The following is a 10,784-nucleotide window of genomic DNA, read 5'->3' on the forward strand; positions in this document are numbered from 1 at the left end:
AGATAAGGAGACCCTAGAAACAAGATTGGTTATATAGGGAACAGGGATAAGTTGGTAACATTCCCTAGTTTGAATTCAAATTCTGGCTTGTTGTGTGGATATTCTGCTGTTTTTGTTGAGTGAATTCTGATATATTTTTTCGTACAATCTGACTTGATTCTGACATCCGATGTGTTTGTTAATATTACAGACTGTCACTTAGTTGTGCTGCTGGATCTGGTTCAGACAGGCCAGAGTTTCCTGCGACAGGGCAAAAACGATGCCACTAAAGCGTAAGAAACAACGTTACTTTCATTTCCGATAATCATTTTGATTCTCTCTATTTTGCTTTAGGTGGAGGAGTGGGGCTCTATTTGTTTGTTTGTTTACATCAGTGTTCGTAAGCTGTATCAAAATCTGTTCTCTTTCTTTCCTTCTTTCTTTTTTTTTTTTTTTTGTCTTTTTGTCTTTTTGTCTTTTTGTTCTAAGGGGGTGGGGCTGCTTTTGTTTGTTTGTCTGTTTAGCTTAATCTAAATTTGTTCTGTCTTTCTTTTTTCTTTTTGTCAGTGTTGGTGAACTGTGGCTTGAGCGTCCTTTGGAGACCGCCATGTTGTTATCGTTAGTAGGTGTAGCTGGTGTAGTGTCGAATCAGTGGCACTGTCAGTTAGCTGATAACAGGCACAAGCTTGATACTTACCTCACCGGTGAGTTGATCTGTAAATGAAACCGCATACATTTCCTCTTAGCATTCCTACGGTGCTAATTCAGGCCTAGAGCACGCTAACCCTCTTGGTTATATACCAGTACAACAGTGACCTATACTTGTGAATTGTGGAGTGACTTGTAAAAAAAGAGCTGTCTTCCCACGGTTAATGAAGTCGTGAAAGAAACAGTGTTGTTCCATTTAAACAATTCTGAATAAGTGAAGAAAATTCCAATTTTGCGCGCAATCAAAACTCAGAGATTTCTTTTTTCTGCTTGGCACGGTGATTTAACGAGTTTTCATGTAGGACATTGTAAACTAATGTATCTTAATCAGTTAATTTTGTGGTTTACCTTCAAAATATCTGCTTGAAAATCGGTTTATTGTTTTTGGAGAGTCAGGATTTGTTTATCCAAATGTGTGGTAGCCCTGTCCCATCTGTAATACAACAAACGCGTACGGCCTTTTCTTGAGGTGATACTAGAAAGGTTTTACGGGTGCTATCAATACTTTACCTAGTGCGGACCACATTTCCTTACTAGGACAATATTCAGTAGGAAATGATGTGTTTTCCTTCCAGCTCTAAATTTTTACTGCAGAATTAATTCTCTGAATTTTCAGCTGTATAACCAGTGCTGCGCAGTACAGCATTTCATGTACTGATTTTAACAGCCGATTTTGATTGTGGATTTTGATACCGCAATAGGTTTCTTTCGATTTTTAACTGAAGCGAGGCCTAGAGGAATGAATAAGCATATCTATTCAATTTCCTTTTTGTTTTATTGTGAAGCTGAGAATTAGTATATCGAAAGAAGTCCTGTTTCTTCCAGAATGTCGGCCTGGTTTAAGTAGTCTGTTGCACTTCAACGGTGTTGTGGGCCTTCTTTCGTTTTCTCTATTCGACCGTAAATGGAGTGTCAAAATACACGTGCAGTTTGCGTTTTGATACTATTGGGTCGACAAATCGTTAAATTTTAATGAGCCTCTAGATCAGTTCAGATAATTTATGTATTTTGATTCAAATTTACAGAGGATAAAGATTAGATATAGACATATACAAATAAATACATTATAAATAAAGAATTGAGGTAATAACATCTACAGAGAGAATACATAATTTAAGTACAAAGATATTCGGAATGACAATTTTTCGGATGTCAAACTTCGGATAACAAACGTTCAGACGATTCGTAGACACGCTTCGGACATAACAATCTAAGACTATACAACGTGTAAATTATGTTACATTTATTGAAAACAGTTCCATTTAGACAGTCCACAACAATCTACACGATCTGACCAGAAATACTTTGAGAGAAAATAACACGAAACAGAGTGAATAGTGCATAGAAACTGACTCTTCGCTCGGTTAGGTATTTAATGTTCTATGTCACTCCATCAAATTTCAAAAACTTTGAAGAAAACGATAATTAAATTCTTAACAATGTTATCCAAGCGAATGAAGTCACAACTCGAGAATTTTTCCAAGCCTTGTTTGTTGTAAAATGCCCAAAACTACATTAACTTGTATATTTACTTATAAACATACAAATTCAAAATGTTCGGACTATGTATTTGTTGTTCAGACGGAAACATTTTTGGACATTTCAATTCTTTTTGTAAGAAACATTTTGTGATTAAAATGCATTAGCGTCTCAAGACGTCTAAAGCACAAGCAGTTGTAGCCCTTAGCTTCTCAAGAGCCCAAAGACATCATCTTCTTTACAAACTACTCCTTAATTTGAGTTAAGAATTGCAAAATAAACTGTACTTGTGTAGAGTAAATGATGTTCAACTTTTAGCTGCTAATGATGAACTAATTTCCAGGCCTCCTTGAAACGAACAAAACAGTAGGACAGGCCGTGAGAGGTCTGGTACAATTTCCAAAACCACCTGACACTGTACCAGAGGAAGAGGCTGCATCGGATGGAGGCTCGAAATCCGTACATCAAGTCGAGGCGGACGTAACTGGTGACGACAAAGCGGCGCCAGCAGAGGAGGAGACTGGGGAGACAGACCAGACACCTGAAGAGCCTTCCTTTTCAAGGCACTGGTTTAATACAGTACTGTATGGCACGCCAATGTTGCTCTTAAATCCGCCCAAAGGAGTGTAAAAACGCACTTGTTTAATCAAGTTCTTACTGTCGATTGTAAAGTAGTAGCATAGGGGGATACTCCGTCCAACCCATACATGGTTAATAAAGTTCAGTCATCTTGTTCCGTCTTGTTTTTTTATGTGTGCTTTCTGCACACCGATTAAATGAGGTAAACTCCCAACTTTCGGAGTAATATCGCTTGTTTACTTGTAGTTTGCGTGGCCAAACTCGTCTCCAGGGCCCTCTCCGCTTTCAATAAGACGACTGGCTCACAAAGGTATCGCCATTTTGAATTTTCATGCGACCCTGGGGTCGACATTTAATGTACGTGCTCAAACTGACATGGCGGCCTCTCTCCTCACTTCTTTCGACAAAAGCACTTTTTATAAGGCGAGCAGTTCGGGTCACAGCTGAAACCCGCGGGACAGCAGTGCTTCCCGTCCCCACACGGGACAGCTTGGGGTGTAAGACAGCATCCGTGCCCCATAGGGGTATGGAGGACATTATTGCAGCATGTGGAATTATAGGGACACACTAGCACCACTTCGCCAAACTTGTTCCTGCAAGGGACGGATGGTTTGCCTGGCATCCACTAAGAAAAAGGAAAAGTAAGGGAGCAATATTCCTTGACCTATGGCGCGGTACAACTCTACTCTTACCTTGCATTCGCTTTTGTAGTTGATAAAGCTAGCCTGAGGTCAAAGGTTGTGCGTTATCCAAGATACCCAAGGTGTTTAATTACTATAACCACTTACGCAACTATTTTTACGTTGCGTACTTAACTGCTGTGGTCATTCACTCATTCATATCTATAACGTACTGATTCATTGGATAGCGCAATTTAAGAGTTTTGATTGGCTAAGAGGCCATGGGACATCAACCATTATGCCATGCTCAAGAACTAGCGGCCATTAAATCGTCTTCTGGCCATTCTTCCAAAATGAAATCAGCACGATCTAGCAACATTTCTTGATTGCTTTTCATAAAACAATTATTCCGCGCGCACTGGTTGGATATGAGATGATAGATAGCCAACTCGACGCTACGCGCCTCGTTGGCTATCTTCCATCTCACATCCAATGCGCGCTCGTGGAACAATTGTTAAACATACAACAACATCCTCAAATCAGCCTGGATTATAGCTGTGCACGCCTCATGTATAAGTGTTTAGACTGTGCGCTGTAATATGACAGTTGGGTATCTTCCCTTTTTTATGAATCTAGAAAAGAAAATAGCTGCAGTGTTTCTATTCATTTTGTTCTAGCATGACTTTCAGTTTCATCAACTTCGGTTTGTGCTGTTTAAACAAGTTGGTCTCCTGCTACACGATCACCAGTTTTTTTTAATTACTTGTACGATGAATGGCCGAACTGTCATCGGATTAACAATATTAATAGCGACATAAAATAGGATTTCTACTTCGCATAGTTTGAACCGAGGGACGTTCGTTGGTCAGGTACAGCAACTGGAAGTGCACCATTAATTCAAAAGAAAAAAAAGTGAATGTTATTTGTTTACCCGAGGAGCTCTAGGAGCGGTGCCCATGTGTTCCAGTTCGAATTTGAATTTTGAAGTTTTGTGGAGGGAGGAATACAGGAGACCCCGGAGAAAAGGGACGAGAACCAACAACAAACTCCACCCAGAACACAGTAGTGGGAGGCGGGCGCTGTCATCATAACGCTATCCCTGCCCTCCCCCCCCCCCCCCCCCCTCCTGCCTCCTCTTTTTATGCACGCCTTCTGACTCTACTGCATCCTTAATAGAATACTAAAGGGCGCCAAAACGAGGGTTTTCCAATCTCTTGCGAGAAGCAAAACTAAGCCAACAAAAGGAGACATTTCACTCCCGTTTACCGTCAATGACTCACGACTTAAGTTCAGTCTCTAGAGGTGGATTGCATTGTCGCCATGTTGGTGGATAAAACAAAAGAAAATTTGCTCACATAGTTTGCATGAAAATGGAAGTTAACTCCCATGCAGAGGAGAAAAATCCTATTGTTCCTATCCCCCAACATGGCAGTCATGACGTCACAAGCAATCCTCCAATTGTGTTTTTTGATAAACTCACCAGTGACTGCCTTGTCTTGTAGCGAGTATTTTCATCTTGCGTTTGAGTCAGCCTGCTAACGTTCTGATCAAAATGTCCTATGTTGGAGTTGTTGGAGCTAAGACTTTGAGCGAGGCTTAAAATCAAGTCTTTCACTTTCTTACTTAGGTACTTGTTTCCTCCTTTGGTGAAGTGAGGGCTCAAGTCTTTGTTAATAACAAGGCAGTGTTTGACACAACCTTCAATCACCCAACTATACAAGTCAGCGGTTGCAATTGCTGGGTATTCTTTCATCACGTGATTTGCTATAGCGTTGTAATGTTTTATGCGACTGTCCAGTGTGACGTTCTCAGGCATAGGCGTAGTAAGAACATATCCAACTCTGGCTCCTGTTGACAACAGAAGTGACTTTATCTCTCGTAAATTTTCACCGTATTCATTTGGCGATGTTTGTTCCTCGGGCCATTTGCCGTTGAAGTTTAAGTCGTGGAGACCAAAGTTGAAGATAATCACGTCATAACTCGTTGGTTCTAACATGACGGTCGACAGAAACATCTGCAGGCATTTAAGGCCATATTTGGAGTCCAGGGCCCCTCCGTCAAGATTGCCCCAAGGAGCATTCTGGACTTGAAAACCATCGCCTAAACTTTCGGCCACCCAAGGAATGTAACTGGAGAGAAGATATAGAAGGATAAGACTTTAGCCTCTTCCAGGCTCTCGGTATACCGGGGGAGTCGCGAATGGCGCGGGCACGAGGGAACAAAAACGAGGGGAATTGAACTGGGGAGAGTGCAAGTTCCCCTCGTTTTCGTTCCCTACCTCCCGCTCCTTTCGCGTCTCCCTCGGGAGCTTTGAAAGGGCTTACAAGAGTTTGGTAATTCAACTCTCGAGGTAGTTGATTCATGGAACGATGGGCCCGATAACGCGTTCGACAGAAATGTGACCTTAAAATCGAAAATGGCAACATCGAATGCATATACTGTGATTATTGCAGTCATGTAAATGGACAATTCAATACTTGTGAGAGCACATTCTAATTTTATCAGCGAAGTTATTACGAAAGACTAAATTCGATGTCATTGTCTGGGTCAACTGTCTAATTTCTCTGCTACCAAAATTCGACGGAATATCCAGACGTCGTACTTTAACTTGTGCCAGACTCTAAAACATGAATTAACCAAAGCGGGAAGACCTTGTGAGCCTGCCTGATGATTAGCCCTTGGTATAATGTGACTAAAGAGGAAATTGCATGACAGAAAAAAAGGAAAAGAGGAATAGGAAGAAAATGGTCCAAAATGCGAGAACAAAATAGAATGAACCAAACTCTAAGCTTAGTTTCACGTGACTAGGTTGCATACTTGGTGAGATAGACCACCGCTCAACATAGCGGGTGGCAGTATTGTTTTTATTTTGACTCAGTTTTTACCGCTAGGTAAATAAAAATATTAAAAATAAAACCATTAACACGGTAAAGCTGGGGCACAGATCGACTAAAAAGCATTTTACGGACCTGATTTGGAACGTTTTATTTACACCGCACTTACACTATGCACGGGCCAGTTTTAGGTCGCTTTCTTATGAGCCTGCATGTATTTTGTTACACAAAATAGCAGGTAGCGAGCTAGTGGAAGTATCTACAGAATGTCTTTGGGCCGAAACTAAGATTCTGTGGACTGCGAATTCCTTTTTTCTTGGTGTATTTGTGTTTGTTTTCTTTTTATTCTGGGACCAAATCAGAAAAAAAAAACATCCGTCCGCACACAATTAGTACAATAAATAAAAATGGGTTCAAAATCGATCGTTCACACGAGCAATAATACGCGGTCGGTAACACTCCGTACCCAGACTTCCTGTGGTATATGAAATACGCTTAAGATTAAGGACATACCCAATACTGATGGAATCACCAATAACAAGGCAGTTAATCTTTCCAGGCGTTCTTTTCAATGGCGGTCCAGGTTTGCAGATGCGTTCGGCTGGAATTACTGACGGTAAGTCGGCGGAGTGCGCTGAACTGACCGAAGCCAAATGAGCTGAAACATAGTACAGGAGTAATAAGGAGAACGTCATGTTACGTTCCTGTCTGCCTTCGCCCAAAACGGGCGATCTGATTATCCAATCGGCTGAGTTCAGTGTAGTTCGAAGACATTAAATATCATCTCCTGGCGTGGCCTGAGTAGACAGATATTAAAATACGCAGTTTTTAAAATTACTTCACTGAAATTCTTTACCAGTTGGTAAATAGATAAATATAGTAGCGTGACAAAATAGCTAGTAGCCTAGTTCTTTGAGTGAATGTCTCGGAAACAATTTTTCAGAGGGGCATCTCTAATTTCTAGCAAATCAACCCTCGAAGCGCGCGGTTATCCATTTGTCAGGGCTCGCGAAAAAAGAAGGCTTTTAAGGGAGGCTGCCCTTTTAAAAATGAAGGAAAAGGGGAGGGGAGGGGTGGGGTCGGGCAAAAGTCTAAGATAAAGAAGTGGAATGAAAATAATGGAAGTGGAATGAGTGTGGTTTCTCCGATAGTTAAGTGGTTATCACGCCCGACTAGTAACCGCGAAAACGTCGATTTGAGTCATGCTCGATAAAACATACTTTGGTTTTGTTTTAGTTTGTGTCTAATTTTCTTTCTTCATTTTTCGGGTAAGATGTGTGCCGAAAGTCATTCGATTTAAAAAACGTACTGAGAAATATTCATTCACTGGGTTTGAAAGACATTTTGTGGAGAATTCCTGTACGTCTTTGGGGCTATAACCAAGTGTTCTGTTTTCTTATTTAACTTGAAGATCTGACGTCTCACTGGTGTGTAGAACATGTTAAAAGAGGAACTTGGTGGCAACTGGGAGCTTTGGGCCTGGTTTAGAATTTTAACGATATCGCACCAAGGCCAGCTGAATACGAAGTTGAAAAGCAAGGATCTCTTCTAATTTAGGACAGACGAAAGCCATTATTTTTAATTTCCAAGGTCATAGTACAAAAAGCGAATAGACAGTGGCATAGTGATAAAACACCGGTATATATTCGCGGATCATGATCACAATTGCAATACACCACAAAATGTCCTTCTAAGCACACCGTACAGAGACAGGATAGTATACTGACAAATTTTTGGCAAAATATGAAGAAATCGCAATCCACCATGCAGGATCACAATATGGATTTGCGTTTCTTCTTTTTATACTTCTACCGCCTCAGTGAACGCGGATGTCATTCAGTCCGTGATACCTGCTGAAAGTTTGTGCAAACCAGGACCGCCATTGAGACGAACGCCTGGAAAGATTAACTGCCTTGTTATCGGTAATTCCGTTGGCATTCGATATGCCTTCTACTTTTAATTTGACCAAATACTGCTATGCTCTCAACACTAAAAATAGAACGAAAGTTAAACCGAATAAGTGCATTTAGACTAATATTTAGGCAATAAGTGCAAGGAAACGGTCGTTTGTTTCAGTAATATTTCGATATAATTCTATATCATCGTCAGACTAGGTGACAATGCGGTAGCTAAAGTTTAAATACTAAAAGGGTGGTAAATTAGCACCAATAGGCACGTGAGAATGAAATGAGTACAAAACAAAAAGAGAAAAAACTGTCATGAGAATGAGCAGAGTTCTCTGCTGGCCTTCAAGCCATTGTTCAAGGATGGCGATGAACGTTTTCTGTGATAGGCTTCTTTGTATAGAAGGAGGTTCCAATTGTCGTCACTGTCAATTATCTTTGTGTTGCTACGCACGGTTTCGGTGAAAAATTCTCTGGTGGTCGTAGAAGGTGGGCCGGTCTAATTGGAGAAAATATCTGGTAAATTATACAGGCCTTGAATGTGTTGGATATTATCACACTGTCTAAGATGTTTGTATATAGCACTTTCTTTATCCGTGAGCGCGTGTTCTTGTGTGCGAGTAAATAGAGTTCTGTTCGTTTTGCCGATGTAAGAGCAATTGCAACCGGGACAAGTGAATTCGTAAACAAGATCTGATTTGCATAATGGTGGTGTTTTGTCTTTAGTACTCGTGAAGAAGCATAATTTTGTGGTCTTCTGTTTTATTCGAATGTCCACATTCGGGTCGACGAGACTTCTGCGCAGTTTATGCTTAAGTTTCTTAGTAAGCTGTGTTGTTAGGTCACCAACGAATGGGATGGTAAGCCATATAGTAGTTGAATCCTGGCTTGTTTGGGAGGTGACATTGGTGCAATGATCAGGAGCCCTATTTTGTGCCATAGTAGTAAAGCGTTTAATTAGCGATTTTGCAATACGCTTGGGGAAACCGTTCCATGATAAAAACTGTCCGATTAGTTTGAGCTCGGTTTTAATTTTGTTAGGAGTGCAGATTCGGTGTACGCGGTCAATCAGTGCTCTAACCCAAGAGGACGAAAGGCGAAACGCCAAGGGACGAAACTATCAAAATTAGTGTACTGCCCGGTAAAAGTATCTTTACGGTAAATTCCAAGGCCATCACTGGCGATGTTGATATCCAGAAAGTGAGGAGCGGTGTTCTCGAATAAGTCATGGGTAAAACGGATATTTCGGTCAAACTTGTGGAAATGTTCCAGTAAAGTGTTGATTGTGTTGGTTTGATGAGAAGGAGTGTGTCATCCACATATCTACAGTAGAAGGCTATTAAGCCCTGATCGATGAGTTTCTTCACAATTTCATGCTCAAATTCTGTCATAATGATGTTCGCTAGCACTGGACCAAGAGAGCCACCCATACTGACACCATCGGTTTGTTCGCACAGTTTGTTGTTACAAGAAAAGACGGTTTTCGTACATGTATCGCGAATAAGTTTGCGAAGCGCGGATTTCTTAAGCTTCGTTTTGACAAGCTTCTTGTTGTAGATTCGATCTTCAATAATTCTTAATGTCCGCTGAAGAGGAACATTAATAAAGAGAGACTCCACGTCAAAAGAGACGAATTCATAACCCTCAGTGAATAAGGTTGGAGATATTGCCTTGATTCTATTTGCAGCGTCGAAGGTATCCTTCAGTGTGTACTCATTCTGTGTGAGTGGTTGTAGAAGTTCACTTAGGAATTTGCCAACGGCCGGAATAGTGCGTGGTACCGGTTGTATCGATTATGGGACGAAATTTTGGAAGGCGGTCAAAAGCTTTATGGATCTTAGGGAGGCCATGTGCGCGGGCAGCTCTGGCATTTTTCGGCCGGATGTTCTTATATGTTTCTTTGTCAAGTTCGCCTCGAATCACAAGTGTACTAAGGTACCTCTGGATGGAAATAAGACGTCGATGAGTGGGATCTGTCTTGACGGGCTTGAATTTCGTACGGTCTGAGAACAAAATATCCATGGCTTGTGTGTAATCCTGTTTGGAGATCAGAACTACATCACTGTTAAGCTAGAAAGACTAGTCTGACATGTAAACCACGGTGAGAGAGATAAGTTTAAGGTTACCTAATGATGACGCGTCACCGAACTACCTGTTCATTCCGATTGTCCGTTTCATGATAGACTGCAAGCAGTCCCTTTCTGGTCAGTCGAGAGGGTGCGCTCACAGCGCAGCGAGACTGGAGCGAGGAGAAATAAGCTCCCCTCCGCTCGTTTGCTCCAGTTTTTTCGTGCTCGGCTATTTCGCGCGCCCTCTCGACTATCCAGAAAGGGACTGCTTGCAGTCTAGTTTCATGAGTTTTCACAAGATTCAGCGCAGATTCAACAAAGACAAATTGGCCATAAAGCGTTTTGCACATTTCTCTGTTATTTGCAAAAATTACTGGATATCATTATATATCATGATCATTATCATTACCATGATATCATTAGGTATCGTTACCAGAATGACCATATTACGAAGTGACCTTTAGCGTTGGGACTTTGAAAAAGGTGACTGGTGACAGAAAAATGGATACAATTATCTGGACTTTGAGACCCGTCCAGAGTAGGGGTAACCGCTTAACGCAGGAGAGAGATCGATAATTTCTGGGTAATTCAGTCACCTAAGTGATCGCTTTG

The 10,784-nt window shown here is 41.2% G+C and overlaps 2 protein-coding genes across 3 annotated transcripts in view; one reads left to right on the forward strand and one right to left on the reverse strand.

The window, feature by feature from the left end:
* Positions 1-2,899, forward strand: part of LOC146470492 (cilia- and flagella-associated protein 46-like) — a 61,415-nt gene extending 58,516 nt beyond the window's left edge. For both annotated transcript variants that reach the window (XM_085122554.1, XM_085122555.1), the window contains exons 63-65: positions 191-272; positions 547-683; positions 2,510-2,899. In XM_085122554.1, coding sequence (XP_084978680.1) covers positions 191-272; positions 547-683; positions 2,510-2,796 — 506 coding nt within the window. In that variant the 3' untranslated portion in view covers positions 2,797-2,899. The remainder of the gene's footprint in view (positions 1-190; positions 273-546; positions 684-2,509) is intronic.
* A 113-nt stretch (positions 2,900-3,012) lies between these two features.
* LOC146470495 (uncharacterized) lies at positions 3,013-6,970 on the reverse strand. The gene is made up of 3 exons (XM_085122575.1): positions 6,713-6,970; positions 4,846-5,494; positions 3,013-3,370 (listed from the first exon to the last, which is right to left on the reverse strand). Exons 1-3 carry the CDS (start codon positions 6,892-6,894, stop codon positions 3,137-3,139), a joined length of 1,065 nt encoding a protein of 354 aa, XP_084978701.1. The 5' UTR covers positions 6,895-6,970; the 3' UTR covers positions 3,013-3,136.
* Positions 6,971-10,784: the final 3,814 nt, after the last annotated feature.

Source organism: Pavona decussata, unplaced genomic scaffold, assembly GCF_977016875.1.
Source record: "Pavona decussata unplaced genomic scaffold, jaPavDecu1.1 SCAFFOLD_114, whole genome shotgun sequence".
NCBI classification, from domain to species: domain Eukaryota; kingdom Metazoa; phylum Cnidaria; class Anthozoa; order Scleractinia; family Agariciidae; genus Pavona; species Pavona decussata.

What these genes read in the sequence shown, in the direction of transcription:
- LOC146470495 (XM_085122575.1), bottom strand. Translation starts at nt 6,894, where the DNA reads ATGACGTTCTCCTTATTACTCCTGTACTATGTTTCAGCTCATTTGGCT. An exon ending in GGTGATTCCATCAGTATTGG is followed by an intron (nt 5,495 to 6,712) that starts GTATGTCCTTAA and finishes TCTTCTCTCCAG; the next exon opens with TTACATTCCTTGGGTGGCCG. An exon ending in ACAAGACAAGGCAGTCACTG is followed by an intron (nt 3,371 to 4,845) that starts GTGAGTTTATCA and finishes CCTTTTTCTTAG; the next exon opens with TGGATGCCAGGCAAACCATC.